The sequence below is a fragment of the Pezoporus occidentalis genome, unplaced genomic scaffold, assembly GCF_034315485.1.
Source record: "Pezoporus occidentalis ecotype Australia unplaced genomic scaffold, CSIRO_AGI_Poc_V1 ctg52, whole genome shotgun sequence".
In the NCBI taxonomy this organism is placed as follows: domain Eukaryota; kingdom Metazoa; phylum Chordata; class Aves; order Psittaciformes; family Psittacidae; genus Pezoporus; species Pezoporus occidentalis.
The window spans coordinates 2,666,111-2,685,129 of NW_026915858.1; the positions used below are offsets into that span (position 1 = coordinate 2,666,111).

A 19,019-nucleotide genomic window follows, 5' to 3' on the forward strand; every position below is an offset into this window, starting at 1 on the left:
AAAAAAAAATCTAAAAAATCTGGATCATAATTCAGGAGCAAATATAAATAATATCATGAAAAATGTCATCTGTTCTACTTTTATCCTTAAAATGTGAGTGAATTTAGTGTTCCTAAAGAGATGCTGACAGTAACTAAACAAGTGGAAATAATGCTGACAGATGTAATACAGCCGCCAGATACGAAAACATATAGTACTTCTATGCCTCATGTTTATATGGAATTATCTGAAGCCTTAGAAGGAATAGCAAGAGTTAAACCCTGGCTTACTTAAGGTCTGAATGGGTTGCTCAAGGAAGCTGTGAATGCCCCATCCCTGGCAGTGTTCAAGGCCAGGTTGAACAGAGCCTTGGGTGACATGGTTTAGTGTGAGGTGTCCCTGTCCATGGCTGGGGTTTGGAACTAGATGATCTGAAGGTCCTTTCCAACCCTAACGATTCTATGAGTTTATGATTCTATAGCCGAAGCCACTAACAACATAAAGTTAAGAGTTTTATTTGAATATTACTCTACTAAGGAATACTTTGCCACACAAATACCAAAATCCTACTTGTATTACATTCTTTTATTTACTCTTTAATACAATAAAACATTAACACCATTTTTACACATAAAGCTGTAAGGCAAAAGAGTCAAGTTGAGCCTCCTGTAAAATAGTACAAACACTACATATATAGAAATGGAGCTACTAAATTGAAAAAAGCATTAAATCAAACTTAGCTCAAGGTCTCTATTCCAAAGAGTCTACAGCCTATTTTAATTAAGAATTCATTTTTCTTTCTGAGGAGTATTAGTCCACTTGAACAAAAAGGGAAAAGCAGAAGAAATGTAGTAGAAGTTTTCTGATTTATGAAAGATTTGATCCTTGCTTTCAAATTTTCCCGAGGCAGGACTTTCATACATACATTTTACTTCTATGCAGAAAATGTTTAGATTATACAATAACTCCTTTAGGGTAATTTTTTTTGCCCTTTATTAGCAGTGAATTATAGTCATTTGCCTCCACTGAACTTTCACATGCCTATACATTCAGCTCAGAGCAGGCAAAAGAGTATGTTATATTATTTATGCTCTGTAAAGAAAGAAATAACATAGGCATAGAGACTAATGGTGAATTCTAGAGTCTCTTATCTGGTTAAATAAGATTCAACAGACTTGAACTTTCTTTTTTTTAACCATTTATTTTATTTCTGTTTCTTTTTTTTTTTTTATTGTACGCAAAGGCAACAAACTACTAGGTTAACAAATCAAGAACATATACAGAATCCTAGAATGGTTTGTGTTGGAAGGAACCTGCCATGAACAGGGACACCTCCCACTAGACCAGGTTGTTCAAAGCCACATCCAACCTGGCCTTGAACACTGCCAGGGATGGGGCAGCCACAACTTCTCTGGGTAACCTGACCTGATCCAGTGCCTCCCGACCCTCACAGTGAACTTCTCATGAGGTGTCACAAAACTTTTTTAAAGAATGAGAGCTGATCACAGGTTTCTAGGCACATTGATGGCATGGTTAGCAATTGGTTTTGCTTCATTAGTCCTCTATGATAGACAGCAACTCTGTGGAAACAAAAACCTAAGGGTTCATCTAAGTTTCTTCCATGGTGATTCCATCCATAGTGGGTGACATTTACTGTCTGATTAGGATTGCAGAGATGATATTTGTATAACAAACAAATCTACATACACTAGAAAAATAAAAATGACACGTTTGTTTTTTTTTTTTTCTTTCAATTTTACAAGGGTGGAAAGATACATCTATAATAAAACTTGCATTCATATCTTGAAAGAAATTATTAGAATCATACTAGTCTCAAAGGTGCTCAGATACTACAGAGTACTCAAAGATGAATCTAGCATGCTTCCATTTCACCAAACCCAGGAATGCTTCTTGAACATTTAAATGGCTTCTCCAACAACAGTCTAGCACAGCTAAGAGGTGCTGATACAATTTTCTATAAAAAATTTTCCAGTCCCAAATTTGAGTTATTAAAGAAATCAAAATTCATAGGAAACTGTCCTAGCATGAAAACAAAACAAAACAAAAAAGAGTAAAAAATATTAAGAACAGTTTCTCACTCAAACACTGTTTAGTAAAGTATTTGGGTGGCAAAATGAAACAAAACCTCCTGAAATTTATTTCCGAAATTATTATTGTAGCAATTGCTTACTTTATTCTGACCCAATACCACTCACTCCTAGTGTCTGACATATTCTTGTGACCATATTCCACCTATTCATTTGTCTCATATATGAAATACCACAAACAGGACTGCTTATGGACAGGACTGTTCATTTTTCCGTATCTTAATTTTTAAAGTACAGCTGATATGGATAGCAAAGAAATGATGACATGCATAATACTGCATTGACCTGTTTATTTCTTCTCACTACTTTGATCAAGTAGCAAAAAGACTAAAAAGAGTATGAGATCATACAGAATTTAAGCTCTAGGGCAATGAATCAAAAAGGAACAGTCTGGTTTCAAGTTTCTCTTGAAATATCATTGTGTAGTATTGGTTTAGATTACTTTCCTAGACTGAATGAAATTTGACTTCTGCATTACTGAACAGGTTGTCGTACACTGTAGTACGGTAGTTGTAGTAGCAGCTGAGTTTAGCGAAGGTGAAGGATGGCATGGCGTGAGAATGCACAGTGGGAATAAACGATACGAAAATTGTGAGACATTGCCTGTGTTATCTTTGGCTGCCACCTGCACTAGGATTTCATCACCTTTAACAACACCTAGACATTTTACAGCTTCTTTCTTAAGGCCTACTGCATTCAGCTGTTCCAAGTACAACTTTGTAAGTTTTCAAAAGTTATTCTTCCCTTCAAAAAAAAGTAAAAATCCTCAGGCAATCAAATGATGCTAACATTAACTGGAATCAGAAAACTCTGAACTATTCAGGTTGAATCATTTTAATGTTTGTACATCAGAGCTGTTCAGAGCTCCTACATGGCATTGCCAGCTGAGGAACAACTATCATTATTTCAATTTCAAACGGAAAAATAGCCTTGCAGCAGTATTTAACCTTTTTCCAAAATGACAGACAAACTAAAACTGGGAAGATTCAGTTTTAATTAGTTAGCTCATTGCATGAACTTTCTGAACAGGTATTGAATTTTTTTGTTAAAGTTCCTTTCACACTGTTTCAGGAGGCTAATCTAACAGAGAATACAGTTAAGAAAGATACTCACCTTATGAAAATATGATCATTCTTACCAATTAATGAATTTAAACATAGGTGTTTCGGAAGATTTTTTTGTTAATATTACTATTAATACAATAGAAACATTCACTACTTATAACTGAGGCAACTGGGTAGGAAATACTATAATTTTTATTGCGCTGTGTAGAAATAGTGTTCCTTTTATGCTAGGCACTGAACATGAACATTGTGATATGTCATAGCAAATGGTGCCAGTTGACCATTATAAAAAGAAAGCATTGAACTAAACCAAACCAAACCAGTGAGTTACTAGGTGTCTTCCAGTTGTCTGTTGGTCTTAGAGATCATAGAATCATAGAATAGTTAGGGTTGGAAAGAACCTTAAGATCATCTAGCTCCAACGCCCCCGCCATGGGCATGGACACCTCCCACAAAACCATGCCACCCAAGGCTTCATCCAACCTGGACATGAACACTGCCAGGGATGGAGCATTCACAACCTCCCTGCGCAACCCATTCCAGTGCCACACAACCCTAACAGGAAAGAATTTCCTCCTTATATCCAAGCTAAACTTCCCCTGTTTAAGTTTGAACCCGTTACCCCTTGTCCTATCACTACAGTCCCTAATGAAGAGTCCCTCCCCAGCATCCTTATAGGCCCCCTTCAGATACTGGAAGGCTGCTATGAGGTCTCCACTCAGCCTTCTCTTCTCCAAGCTGAACAGCCCCAACTTTCTCAGCCTATCTTCATACGGGAGGTGCTCCAGTCCTCTGATCATCCTCGTGGCCCTTGTGATTTTAACACACAAAAAGAAAACCCAAACCAAAAAATAAACCTCAACCCAAACAAAAAAAAAACAACAAAACAAACAAACAAAAATCAGACAAACAAACCAGAAGCAAATGCTTACACAGCAGATAAGGAGCTATCCTTCTTTGGTTTCTTCTTTTCTCGAGCATCACTAAAATCGAGAGCAGCTTTGTCCATTCCTAGTAGCTCACTGATCCTGTCACGGCCATAGAACTCACCGTATTTATCCATGACCTAAAGTTAGGAGGAATATTCAAGAGAATCAGTTGGGTGGACCATCCGGTTTTTAGCTTGGTTTTTGAATTCAAGAGGCTTAGCATACACAAACATTTTCATCTGTTTGTTTCCATCTGTCTCTCATATCAGTCAATAATTTATTTTTTTTTTTTCTGCTCATTTGCAGTCAATCCAATTGAGGCAAAATATGGTGTCAAACAGAAGCTTTTCCTACTTATTTAGTGAAAACAGGAAGAGGAAAGCAATCAACCAGAAGGAGAATAACTTAACATCATCACCAACAGAAATTACACTGTGAGGTCATAAAGGAAAGGTATGTTTTGCACATCCTACCTACATGAAAAGCTCTGTTTAAAATAATAATTCTTAGACAGTATTTGACCCCTACTAGTTATTTCTTTTAAGAAAAAAAAAAAAACAACAAAAAACCAACAAACCAAACCAAAATAATAAAAAAAATGACTAAACATATTTAATTGGCTTAAAAAGGTTTCTAAAATAACCCAAGTGTCTTGATTAGGAATTCTAGAGATTTTTTATTTTTTTCCTTTTAAGGGGAAGCATTTCACATTGAAATAGTTGTAAAAATGTCATCACTTATTAATTAACCCCACTGAATTATTTTATGATCTTATTTTTGTTAGTTAATTATGCTTCATATATATTTTTTAAAATAAGCCTTACCTTTCTTTTCACAAATTTGTCCCAGTAGTTATTTGGAAAAGACCTGAAAATTACAGATAAACAAGATTACATTTTAGACAGTCATGAGAAGATGTAGTCATGACTATGATGTCATAAAAATTACAAACATTTAATTTCTAAGAGGCTCTTTGTTGTTGCTATTGTCACCTAGTCATTTGTAAAGTCATTGGAATGAGTTTCCAACTGACACTCAGCCTAACCATGTTAATGTGGCTGACAAAGAGCGGCAAAGCCGATGCCTGCAGACAGGGTTCTAAAGTCAGGACTTTAAATATGTTCCCTGAGAGCCTCCAACACACACTAAAAGGATGCAAAGCACAGCTCATTTTTGAACTGACAGCAATACAAAATTACCACTCTGCTTGAAAAAAAAAAAAAAGAAAAAGAAAAGCCTTTTTGTTCTTTCATGAAACAGAGATGATTTTAAAGGAAAACCCCAGGAATGAATAAGATTAAAAACTAATAGCAAACATTAGCATAACAGATGCCTGAAATACTTTGTATACCCTTGCTAGTAATACATCCCTAACTGGTGTTTATTTCAGACAAGATGGATGATCAACTATATAATTATGGAGACTGAATAACAATTCCTTGAAAAGCAATAAAGAGATGGAGCAGATAAAAACTCACTGTGTGTTGATTACAAGTCTATCCCACTGTCCCTTAATATCATCTTCTGATGGCTGTTCAGTTATATACAACCCATCGAATTCCAATTTCCTTGCTACTTCCTTTTCTCTCTTAAAAATAACCAGTGGAACCTGCCATTGAAAACGATATCAGGAATTATTTAAAATGCACTGACAAGTCTGCAAATTTTTGAGAAAAGCTGGTTGTTATGAAAAATTTAGTATGAGAACTAAACAAAGCAAAAGTAGTATTTAAAAAAATTAAGTCTTGACAATTGAATAGAACACCTCAAAGGTATAGGTGCACAAGGACCTGGTCATTGAGACTCATATAACTACAGTGTACCATACAGTTGTGAAAAGATGTCCAAAAACCCTGAAAAGGGATCCTTCAAATAAAATTTGAAGATCTTTCAGTTCTATGCAGTTATTAGAGCTAGACAAATGAAAGAGAGCTAAAATAAAAATACTTTTTAAAATGCTTAGAATTTGGGATCCCACTTTTGGATTGCATTTTGATACCCAGAACTGTCAGAGGCTGTCTTTCATTTGATAAAGAATTCTTGAGGTTTCATAGTGGGAAGCAAAGCAGTGGTTTCACAGCACAGAGCAAAGATAGATCAGAAGCAGTAAAAAGAAAAAAAAACTTAAATCACATTCACATTCCATATACTTGATTTTTGCTCTGTAGTTCTTTGCCAGCAGTTGAGATGCCTGAGCAGTAAGGATCAGGCTTTATCCACAAATCTCTTTCATCAGCTGGCTGACATTCAAAGCACACTCCAAGAAAGCAGGTGTAACTGGAGTGGATTTTGCTTAGAAATCTTTTACCACAAAAAAATAAACCATACCTTTACCTGGAATTATTTCACAGGTCCCTAAAATTCACCCACCTTGCTTTACTGTCCTTGACTGTACTACTAGTCAAGACTGAGCACAAGTATACTGAAATAGTAATTATAAAAATTAGACTGCTCAAGAAACATGGTGATTGCATTAGATACGATAACAAGTTTGAATCTTTCACACAGCTGAGAAAAACGCTGTGAATTCCATGCAAAGCAATCTCCAGAAGCAAACACATCATACACAGACATGTAGTTACGAAGATTTTCAATTCTGAAAGCAGTACATCTCCAAAGAGAAGAAACTGAAACCATAGTTGGTCTTTTATTCAGGGTTTCAGAATTTGAAAGAAGGTAATTCATTATGGCAGATAATGATAAATAAAGTCTTTCCCTTTCGGCTAGAAATGTAGTTCAAAAACACAACATAAGCAAGTAGCATAAAAAGTCATAGTCAGGAAAAAATCTACAAGGTGGGAGAGAGGACATCTCAAAAGCCAGAAATCTAAGCTTCATGCTGTGTGCCAGCCACTGGAACAGGAAAATGTGTTTTAGTATTTATCGATGTGCAGAGATACTTAAGGTAGAGACTAAAATTGACCACTTAATGCAGTAGTATAGGACCATTTGCCTCAACTACAAATACAGATCATGTCTTTTTAGCATAGAAAAAGTAATATCCATTAAACAAAGAAAAAAATTGAGGACCAAATAAAAGCTTAATAAAGAAATTATAAGGACAAATTAGCAGCCATACTGCATCATAGCAAAGGTCCATTTAATTTAATATGATCTTGCATTTTGACCTACAGTTTTTGTCTCAGGGGGAGTGTAAAAATGGGGGTAGTATATCCCAGATATACTCCTCCCATCTCCAGAGATTTATATCATTTAGTCTTCCTAAATCAGAAGCAGCATTTTACCAGTAAATACGGCATCTTTATTTTTTACATCCCTAAAGAGATCTTCAGCAAGACATTCCTTTGAAAGATGCTTAAGTTCCTGGCAAAACACTATGACTAGAGTGTGCATGAAAAGAAGGCTCAACAAGCAGCAGTGGTAGTCCAAAATGCTGCATGCTTTTAAAATGACCCAGTTGACAGACTAGTAATGCAGACACTGTACTCTAGCTTCCTCTGGTCATGGGTACTCACAGCTTGCCTATGACAGTCACAAACTGCTTCTGCTGTAATTGGCTAACATGCCAACAGTGCAAATGCTGATCCTACGGTCCTGTGTCAGCACAGCAAATCAGATTCTGGTCTGTAACTTCCTAAATTCCCACATCACAAAACATACAATTTTTGTATAGGTTACACTAACAGAGCAATGATTCTTTACACAGTCCCTCGAACTGCTTGAACAAAGTTGCTGTGATTTTTTTCATATTTATAGCACTCAATGGATAAAAAAGTTCAGAGACAGAAGAAAAAGCAGTGTTCATTTTTTCTTACTTTCAAACAGTAATACCCTATGATGCAGAAGAATGAGATGACTGTGTGTAGGATGGCCAAAATCCTCAGTGTGGGCTCCATGTAGCCACTGCTTTCTTCCAGGACATAATGCACTGCAATGACCCTCTCGTCATCGCTTCCCAGGCTGTTCAGCTTGAAACTCTCACCAGTAGATACGACAGGAACTTCCTTTTCTTCTGTTTCAGCAGAGGTGGAGACCTGTTTATATCACTGAATCTTAATATTGCAGTTGTATTCCTCTGACAGGAGCTTTACACTACTACAAGCTAAGTAGTGTAACTGAAAACAATGCTAACAAGGACAATATAATCGAAAGGAAAATTATTTTTTTTTGCATAAAAATGTCCACATAGCATACCTCACAGAGACCCCTTAATTTTGTTACAGCAATCTGTGTCAGCATGCATTTTCTTTTCGGCTTTTTTTTTTTTTTACTCTCTGCCCACAGTAGCAAATTTGAACCTTGCTGAATTTTATCACCTCAAATGCAAGAAATGACATAACCCTCTAGGAAGAAATCCAGTTAACTCCTGAAAATCCCACATGTAGCTCTTATCAGTAGGGCTCTGACAAAAAAACAGGTTCAGTCTGAAGACTCTAGAGTTGCATTAACAATACTAAAAGTCTTGACAAATGAGATCAATGATGTTCTAGGCAGTTTAAGATGATGTGCCTTCTATTTGCTGTTCACACCCTCTCAGGGGAGGATAATGGCACAAGCAAATATCTTAGTGGACATGTTTGAGTTTGACAGTGAAGGCTGGACTTGTCTGAGTCACTCTACTGTGAAATGAAGCATCTGAGGCATGGGTATGGCATTCAGTATGCTGCCTCTGCTGCAGGACAGACCTTTAGAAATAGCTATTTGTGTACTGGAAGTCTATTATTACCTCACATAAACACTTTAGCTCCCACTGTGTTAGATTTCTGAAGTGGCAGTATGAAGCAGGTACTTAATCTGTTAGACTAGGCAGTTTTACCATAGTGTACCACCTACAAAACCTGACTGTTTTTCAGTATACAACTTGAAAAGTAATATTTTGACAAGTTTACCTTATAGAAAAGCAGGATGAAGTTGATGGCAAAAGCAACAAACAATGCCAACATCCTCATATTGTAAAAGTTTCGTGCAAAATAATTCTGAAAATAGAAACAGAACATAAATATACTTTGCTTCATTTCATTGAATCATAGAATGGTTTGGGTTGGAAGCAATCTGAAAGAGCATCTAGTTCCAACCGCCTGCCACAGGCAGTGACTACTGCCACTAGACCAGGTTGCTCAAAGCCCTGTAATAATTATTCCACAATACTTATAAGGCTGTTGCATGGTTTGTTTCCCCTATAGAGCTTTTTAGAATTATAAATAGGATAGTTGCCTCTTATGGAGAGACAAATTTTACAGGCTCACAAACGGCTGTGAAAATTTGGGCATTTTATTCACATAAAAAGGCATCTCTGAAGGTCTACACTTTGGACCATAATTTTCTTCCCAAGAATTCATATCATCTCTACTAAGTTATTTGTGTGTTTCTTTTCTCTAACGTTTGAGTTAAACCTTTGACTTTATGTCCTTTTTACCGACGATGGTGATAGAAAAATTAGGTTTATCAAGCGTAAATTTGTCTTTACATTGGTAGAATAACATGGTGGTACACATCCCTGCCAACAGCTAATACATAGTCTAGAGAACAACTCACAAGAAGCTTCTGCTGGTATGCAATGATTTTCTTCCAGAAAGCAGATTCCTGAACTTCCGGTTCTCCATATCTGTGAGTATGAATTTGTCTTAATTTCTGTTTTCCTTTGTCTTCCTTGGCTTTCTCTTCTTTTTCTCCATCTTCTCCTCTTAGGTTACAAATGAAGCCAAAATAACATGTCAAGTTAATAAAATTGCTAAACAAAAAAATTAAACCACACCCCAAAAGAGTCCACTGCATCTTTTCGCGAGGCATGACTCATGTAGTTCACACACCTGAATAAAAAGGGGACATATGTCTCTTCAGTCCGAAGAGCTGGCAAGGGTGACAGTCTGGTTAAAGTCTACAGATAATTAAACTTACTGGTTTGGCACCTTGAAGAGAGAATGCTAACTGGCAGGTAATCAACAATCTACCAACCTTATTACCTGAGGTCTGCTTCATAATTGTGCAGCTAATACTTGCGCTGACAGATGCCTGTAAGCTGACAGCTGTACGTTTGTATGAGTGCCTGTATTTGGCACTCCCTCCCCCTCCAACCTTATGCACTGGGAACTACCTGGTTCCCACAAAGGCTATAGAAAACTTTGGTTCTTGCATTTACAAGTCAAACCTCAATTTTTAAATTTCTGCCCAATGGTGGAATTCTTAAGTACTCACTTCAGGAGGAAACAGGACTAAGGAAGCTTGACAGCATTTGATGTTTGATTATCAGTGTGCTGCCCAATTATAGAAAGTCATAGTTAGGGGGCTGCGCTCTCCAAACACATGATCTAAGGAATGGTGAATCAACTTAGAAGTTAATTTGATATGATAACATGATAGATGAAAGGATCACAGAAGTCCATTAGAAGCTAAACCAGAGTCAGAGGCAACTTAGAAGTTACATTATTAATTTCTCTATACCTATCTACAAACAGAATAGCCAATGTCCTAAGCTGCTTCTCTTACTAAAATACACTCTTACTAAAATTCACTTTTCAAGTGAAAGTTTGTCTTATGTCAGGAGTGGCTTCAGGGCAGATAACAGTGTCAGGCAGTGCAATCGTCACAGAGAACACAGGAATGACTGCAACTCACACAGTCAAGCTGAGCAATACACAGTGAAATGATCTTCAAAAGTCAGCAAGACTTCACAAAATTATATTGAGTTAGAAATTTGCTGTACTGATTAGGAAGAAGAGTTTTTGTTATGGGCAAGTGTCATCCCACAAGAGCAATGAAGATAAAGCTTGAGACAAAGGCACCCACTTAGAATTTTGACAATGATGTATCAGCTGCAGGCAGTGTACACATACCAGAATAACACATGTATCAGAAACCATAAAATACAGGGAAGGAGCACCATACATTTTACTGGTTAAAACCAAGCACTATGTTTTACTTTCCACTCTTTTCATTCTGAGCTAATCTCATTAATTTTTAATGCATCCTAAAAAGTTTAAAATGATTATTTATCAAATGCTAACACTAGTTCTTCATAAAGACGTGAGAGTACTCAGTAATTCACTAAAATTACATTGGGATATTAAGATTTTGCAAAATCCAAATAACTCGAAATAGGTCATAGTGAATGGGAGGGGCAAAAAAGATTCACTCTCTACCACAGATGGATAACAAGTTTCAGGCACTCAGGTGCTCTTACAATTTTAACAAGAGATTTTCTTCTATCTTTCAGACTTGCCAAAAAAAAAAAAAAAATCAATCAAAAATTGAAACTAAAAGAAACTAAACTGATATTAGAAAATAAATTGCTGGAAGAGAGATCATAAAATCTCAGAGTGATGTTATTTACATGCCATTTCCTTGCAAACGTGCATGGATGTGGATGAGGGCTCAAAACCCTAACTGGAATGTGAATGGACACAAAATTAAAGGCAAAGAAGTAAATCAAGGTGGGTTTGTTCAGTGAAAGAAACATTTCATAGGATCAGAGGTTAAAGTGATACATACTCTGCTTTTTCAGGTTCAGATTTTGTTTCCTCCTTTTCTTCCTTTTCATCTTCTTTCACCTGCTCCTACAGAAAGTCAGATTAAATAAAAGTGTCTAAACTATTATTCAGTACAGTGTTATTTAAAATGATACCAGGAGTGCAAAATGCTAGGCTTTTTGTTTAAAAAAAAAACAAAACAACAAAACAAACAACAACAAAACAACAAATTAAACCTGAAAGAAGAAGATCCTCTAATTTACATTAATGAAGAAACATTGTAACACTGAAGCAGAAGGCAGCTGTGGGAATTCAAGTTTATCACATCAGAGAGGGTAAACCCCAGTAATTATGGTTGATTACTTAAAAAACATGTCACAAAACTGAGAGAAACACAAATGCAAACTTTGTTTCAAAATTGTAGCTAACATATGACAGCAGAAATAAAAAATACAGTTACCTGGACTTTTTCCTGCACTTCAGGCATTGGAGCTATGGATGGAGTGCCCAGTAAGTCACTCAAACCAGCATTTGGATTGTGAGGGATCAATTTGTACTGTCCACCTTCTCGTTTCAAATCCAAACCAAATATATCTGAGAGTAGATCACTCTCATCTGATAGAGTTCTCAGATCTGTCAAGTCTTCTGTAGGCAATACAGCTTCTGTTGGCTTCCTCTCCCCCTCTTCTCCTTCCCCACGCACCTCATCCTGAGTGGGATCTGGCATATTAGCTAATAGCTCAGCAACCTTGATTTTCTTCGCGCCTTCTACTAGGCTTCCTCCAAGCAGCAAACTGCATATGATGCGAAAGAAGCCCCGGACAACACTACAAGCAAAATGTAGTAAGCCCATCAAAATGCTCCAATAAGAAGAAAACAAAGCCATGACCATGTCCTTCATGGTCATTTTCTTCACTTTTTTCATCTGTTTCTTTAGGCTCTTCATGCTGAGCATTTTCATAAGAGTCATTAGATTATATTTAAGAGCTACTAATGCTGACTTCATGGTCACAAGAGAGAAGAAACCCATTCTAGGATCCTGTTCCTCAGGCTTATCTTTCTCATTCTCCTCTTTATTTGCTGACCTTTCATTCAGATCTGATTCAGAGATCTGGGCAGCCAGTTGCATTTCAAAGATGGTATCCTCACAGAAATTAACAAAAAGCTCCATTTTTTCTTTCTCTCCGCCCTCATTTACAACATCAAATATAAATTGTCTCTTTGACTCTTTCACCTGAGGTTTCTCCCACTGAGTCCGACTTGACTCACTTATTTCAAAATAAACTCGTTCAATGCGCTTTGCGCTGCCCATGATTTCTATGCGTCCAAGGAAAGGCTGAAAGTAATTCAGCACACTCTCTGACAGTTCAAGAAAAGTTTGCAAGCGGGTATCATGGGGCATGTGTTCTGACAGGTTGGTCAGGAGAACAGCAACATTGAAACCAATGTCTTTGGCAGGTTCATGGAATCGTTTCACAAACTCCTCATAGTCCAGAGTCTCATTCTCATCTGTTTCAGCACATGACAGCAGAAACTCAGTTTCAGACTGCGTGTAATGCTTATGGCTTTCCATTGCCTTGTGAAAATCCCTCTTTGAAATTATCCCTTTACCATCAGGGTCATATTCTTTGAATGCATCAGAGGAAGTCAAATCCTTCAATTTTAAGAACATATCAAAAAATTTCAGAATCATCTCCACATTGTTGGACGATTCGACAAGCATATCAACCATCTGCTTGCCAATAGTTCCATTCACAACATTACCTATATGCAATGACATAAAGTTAGAGATACTGATGGCAGTGAATGTTTTAGCAAAGAAAAGTAAATAATAATCCCTACTGAAATAATTAAACAAGTAAGAATGATAAACTACTGGCTAACACACATGAGAAAGCTAGCAATAAAATCAGAAATCTCTTACTAACAGCACTACCCTAAAACATGGAAAAAACGTAAGTGAATAATATTAGCCATTAAGGAAAGGAAAAACTAACAAGCCTTACACAGAGTCATCCATTACATTTAATATAGTACTAAACATGAGGGAGCATAGTGTGAATTTTACTGTAGTGCAGCATTGACAGAGTGTCATATTTTTTAGGATGAGTAGCTCTGTAGGCTGCTGGTGAAGCACAGCCTAAAACACTAAGAATTTAATTTGCTTCTCCATGACCTTCCAGGAGAAAAGCAGTAGCGATGCATGCTACATTTCAATCTACTCCATTTCCTGCCCTTTTAAGTTCTCTCAAGAAAATATATGTGATAGGATACATGTAAGAAGCAAAACAGATCTCTGGATCACCTATATGTATGTCTGGTTATTCTAGTATTGGAAACAGTAATACAGTACCATAAAGGAGCTAAAGAAAGAGTAGTATTTCTTGACAGTAATCACATTCTCTGGGGAATCATAATTTTGTGTATTACCTATAAAGGACCTTGAACTTTGTCACTAGACAAATCAAAGTCTGTACTTTATGGCTAAAATCACTATGAAAATAAATGCAATATAGTAAAGGTGTTAACAAAATGATCAATAAACGGTTCAGTTCCTAGAACTCAGAATTCCAACTTCAATAGTAAAAAAGAACTTTTCACCTAAGCCAAAAGAGAAGACAGTTAATGGAAACAAAGTAAAATTTTGGCCAGGGCTGGATTTTAAACAGTTCTGGCACTCAGAATTAATGTAAACTGTATCAACTACACTATATAAATCTCCCAATCACTTTAAGACCTAACAACTCTTCTCACAATTGAGACATAAAAATTAAAAAGGAAGATAGAGCATTATCTGTCACATAAAGAAAATCACAAAGCTAAAAACTTTGCTTGAATAACTTCTAAAGAGGATTTCAGATTAAATTTTAACTACCTTCCAGCATAGACAGCAACATGACAACCATATCCTTCTGAAGATCCATTAATTCCTTTAGCAATTCAATTTGACTGGAATCCTAAATAATGAACACAATATATAAAATGAGATACCTATTCACTTCTTTGACATTTATATATGTGCATGCATATTTCACCTGTAAAAATGAGGCACAGAAATTAAGCTAGTGATGCCAAAGCTGGTAATACAGTGAAAATATATTTAATTGCTTGATTCCTTACAGTACATTTACAGGATCAGATATTTACATGACCAGCTGTTTAGAAGAGAGTCATTCAATAAAGAAAAAGTGAAAACTGCAGGTGATGAAAAAATTTAAAGCAGTAACTGCATATGTCAAGCTCCCAGATGATGCCTCTGTAATGTTTCATGTCAGCTTAAACATCATCACTGTAGGTGTAATCAAGTTTACAACTATGAAATGTAAAAACAATGGCAACAGCACATAGAGCTCAAAGCATAACATGATTCAAAGTGAGCAATTCTATTATAGACCAGTGAACTACTTTGGAAGAAAAATGAAATAAAAATCAGCATATTTACTAATAACCTTCCATTAGTATTTCCTTAAATAGACATTATATTATTTCCTTTATCTTTCTTTTATCTCGTTGAGCTTATCAATTTTACTATTCCCCTTGCCAATGATTTCAACCTGGAATCTATCTGGATAGATTTATTCAACTACTTAATTTCTTCCCCTGTGATACATGGCTGCATCATGACGCTGATAACGCATACTTAGCATTGCTGGACTTTGGTGACTAGTACAGCAAACTAAAGGCACTCTATGGCAATTAGGAGCTTGGACTGAAAACAGTACAATCTGGAAATAATGATTTGCAATTGATTTGTCTTGTAAGCTTTCATTATGTATCTTCTTTCTTTAACAGTTCCTTACAACCTGGAGGATCTTTATTCATTTAAATTGAAAATTTTACTTTCATTTTCCACTTTACAGAGAATTCTTAAGAAGCATTAGCAGTATCGCCTTGTTGCTTCCTTGGAAAAGACTAGAGAGGGAAAACAAGAAAAACCAAAACAAAACCAACAAACAGAACACTAACCAACAACAAAAAAACCACAAACAAACAAAAAAACCTAAACAAAGCAGTGATTTAGCTTTGTTCCTTTTTAAATCTTGTTTCAAATACTCTCCAGAAGTGCTCTAGAAACTCCCTGTGTAAAACAAAACCCAAGTATTTAGCCTAGATAGCCCCTCTTACAGAAAAAACCCATATGGCAATTCCTTATTTAGCCACACCCTACACTTTTGAAAAATGGTATTTCAATAAAATCTGAAAAGCTTATTGATATATTCTTGCAATAAATTACAAATGACCAAAAGAGTCCATGTCTATTCTGGTCTTTCCCACCACTGTTTATCATACATTTGAAGTGGACTATGTTTCTGTCATCCCGCAGAACAGTATGATTAACTCCGTACGCTACAATGGATGTTGTTGTGCAAAGCTCCTTGGCTTTCTCTGAAGTGGCAGGATAAGCATCATTATACTCTAGATGCAGTAATCAAAAGATGCTATGAAGCCACTCTGGGCACAGCTATGACTATAAACTTTGAATTACTGTAAAAACAAATCTTGCGAATAGTCACATATTTCTCAGTCAACACAGAGCTACCATGTATTTGACTCACTGTCATTAAATACTTGGATACCAATTTCCATGTTGCTTGTGATACAGGAAGAGAGCACAATAGTACCACTGTGGCCTACCCTAACATTTGCTATTTTTTCAATTCTGAAAATAACAAAGATGTACCAAAAGCAGAAAAACGTCTACAGGCACTTAGAAATACACTGCAGGAGAAATTCAATGTATCACTCTTGAAAATCAGATCTCACTGTGATGCCATTTCCTGGAAGAAGACCTTTATTTAGCTGTAAAGAATGAGAAGTGTATCTGTAGCACAAAGTCTATAAATCAAAGCAACTGGCCTACTTTCAGCCATGCAGTCCCAAGAGCAGGACAGAATCATTTGAGCAAGACCACTTTAATTTATGCAAAGGGCACTTATATGGATACAATTGTAGCCAAATAATGAAACCTAAAAACCTCAGAGACTTCAGAGTTCTACTCCTTAAAAAATAACTAAAACCTTTACAAGCTTATGACACTTTTCTCTGAGAATGTGAAATTATGTAAAAAATTTAGAATACTACATTCAGTTAAGATGTGTAATTCTTTGAAAACATAAGAACTTGAAAAATGCACTGCTTAAAGATAGGATTCTTCTCACCTAATTTTAATCCTCTAAAGAGCTATCTGTGCTAGTCCCCTACACTATTTCTATTGATTATTAAATGAGCACTCACATACAAAAGCAATACAGCCAGTCTAAGGCCTCATTATTCTCTTTTTCTGCAAAGAGTAGAAAAGGCTTAGATGCAGACATGGTTTGAACTAGAGTTCACTAAGGATGAACTAGGGGTCAATGCAGAACACATCCATGAAGACAGGTCCTGCGTACAAGGCTCACGCAAAACTGCAGAAAACACTGTGACAGAACTTTGGTATGAAAAACAGAAAATGATAGTTTTTCCTGAATATTGGTGATATGCTTCATTTGCCGCTTGAACTAATCAGCTTTGTGCCTTTGGCCAGTAATCCAATTATAGGCCTGTTATTCGTACCCCCTACAATTTTGTAATTTGCTCACTCAACAATATTGTATTTTATCACCTCTGTTTTTTATTTTTCCTCATATATCCCCCTATTATCTGTTGTTATTAATGACTCAAACATATTAACGAGTCTGCTTATCTTTTATAAATATATTAGTAACTTAAAATGGAAAATGTAAACCAGAAAGATACCTGAGATAGCTTCATCTGCATGTGGGCAAACACATGAAGAAAACCAACTACAGCATCCCATAGCCTGCTGTGTGCCAGACTTTGTTGATTCCCAGTACATGGGCCCTATTGTTAGGGGAAGCAAAAAAAAAAAAAAAAAAAAAGCAGAATTTATTTGCAAGAAACTCAACAAAAACAGTAAGGAATATACACAAGCAGTGCATAGCTCAGGTCTGTCCTTTCAAAACCGCTATGAAAAATTTATCAGATATAGAATTATCTATTTAATAATACCACTGACTGTAAACATTCTCTATTCATAATATCATAATAACCATTCTGACTCTGTTTTAGCCAAGATCCAATTTACTAATTCAGAACCACAGAAAGTGTATCTGTTTGCAGCTTTAAACTACAAATGCTAAAGGGATAGAGATCTTCAAGCTGGTTCTTCCTTATGTATTCTGTAAATCAGGAATAACTTTACAGAAGGTTAATGCAAAATTGGCATAAGTTATTAGAGAATCAGATTTCTAATTTTTTTCTCCAATATATTCTAGCTGTTGTAGACAACAGTGCTAAGGAATATTCTTCCAAAAATTCTAAGTTCTGAAAATAAGGAATACAAAAACTTTTGAAGCCTCAAAGGATAATCTTTATCAGCTAACACCACTACTTGTCAGTTCTCAAACATGCACACCAAATACATGTATGTGCTACATATAAACTGCCTCTACTTGTATTTATTCAGTCCTATTCCTTCCCATCCTCCCTTTTGTCCTCATGAATTATAAAGTACTATTTTCATAATAATGATCTTCATTTGAATGAAAACAGTATAATAGACACCTAATAGCCTACTGAGATTCTCTCTAACCTGTTTATTTTTTGGAGAAACAGACCGTAATATTGTTGACTGATTTATATGAAGAACAAATTAAGTATTAAATTATACTGACTTCCTAAGATGTCCTGGAAGAACTGCGATACTGATATATTCACAGAATGATGCCAATCTTATTTATTACGGGGTCTACCTCATGTACATCTCTCTGATCCTCAAATGTAATGTGTGATTTTGTTATTTCAAACACAGCACTAATGCCTTATAACAGCCTTATTCCTGAGAGAGACTACAATTATAATGTTCTGTTGACTAAATAGCAATTATGTTTTCTATTGACTTTAGGTCCCCGATGGACTAAAAGTGAAGATTTTAAAGTGGGTAATGCTACTGCAGTTTAGGCCAAATTAAAACAAAACAAGTAAACTGTATTGTCTTGCATACAACAAAAAGATGATTATTTACTAATAACACTAAATCTGATTAAATTGCTAGGATTCCAAAAGAGTAGTGACAGCTATATTCCAAACTTCACTAACTTCACTTTCTGTGTAATAAAATTATTTTGAAGCACACATGCATCTATATTATGTTTCTGTGTTATATATAGCTACATTACATCTTCAAGCCAAAAGTATGATTAATTTTCTTTTGAATAAGTAAAATTCCAATGAATCTAATTTACCTGGATATACTCTGTCAGAGTATTGAAAACTTGTTTTGCAACCTGGATGGCTTTGGAAAAATTTCGTTGTCCTTGCTCATCAATAACATCCTTCCCAGAATAGTACCAATAAAAATCACTAATGGATTCCTAAAAACGATCGTGAGAAGCACAGAGATTATATAATCATTAAGCTAAGAAAATGTTATTCATTAAGCTAAGAAAAATAACATTAGATAGCGTTCTAGCTCTAAAATGTATTTAGCTTATAAAGCGTTTAAATGTCCCC

The 19,019-nt window shown here is 35.8% G+C and overlaps 1 protein-coding gene across 6 annotated transcripts in view; it reads right to left on the bottom strand.

The window, feature by feature from the left end:
* Positions 1-19,019, bottom strand: part of RYR2 (ryanodine receptor 2) — a 382,151-nt gene that overhangs the window by 13,223 nt on the left and 349,909 nt on the right. For all 6 annotated transcript variants that reach the window (XM_062637382.1, XM_062637380.1, XM_062637379.1 and 3 more), the window contains 11 exons: positions 18,752-18,880; positions 17,244-17,348; positions 14,383-14,464; positions 11,968-13,271; positions 11,530-11,594; positions 9,577-9,724; positions 8,931-9,017; positions 7,857-8,075; positions 5,559-5,689; positions 4,905-4,947; positions 4,084-4,217 (listed from right to left, as the gene is read on the bottom strand). In XM_062637382.1, coding sequence (XP_062493366.1) covers positions 4,084-4,217; positions 4,905-4,947; positions 5,559-5,689; positions 7,857-8,075; positions 8,931-9,017; positions 9,577-9,724; positions 11,530-11,594; positions 11,968-13,271; positions 14,383-14,464; positions 17,244-17,348; positions 18,752-18,880 — 2,447 coding nt within the window. The remainder of the gene's footprint in view (positions 1-4,083; positions 4,218-4,904; positions 4,948-5,558; positions 5,690-7,856; positions 8,076-8,930; positions 9,018-9,576; positions 9,725-11,529; positions 11,595-11,967; positions 13,272-14,382; positions 14,465-17,243; positions 17,349-18,751; positions 18,881-19,019) is intronic.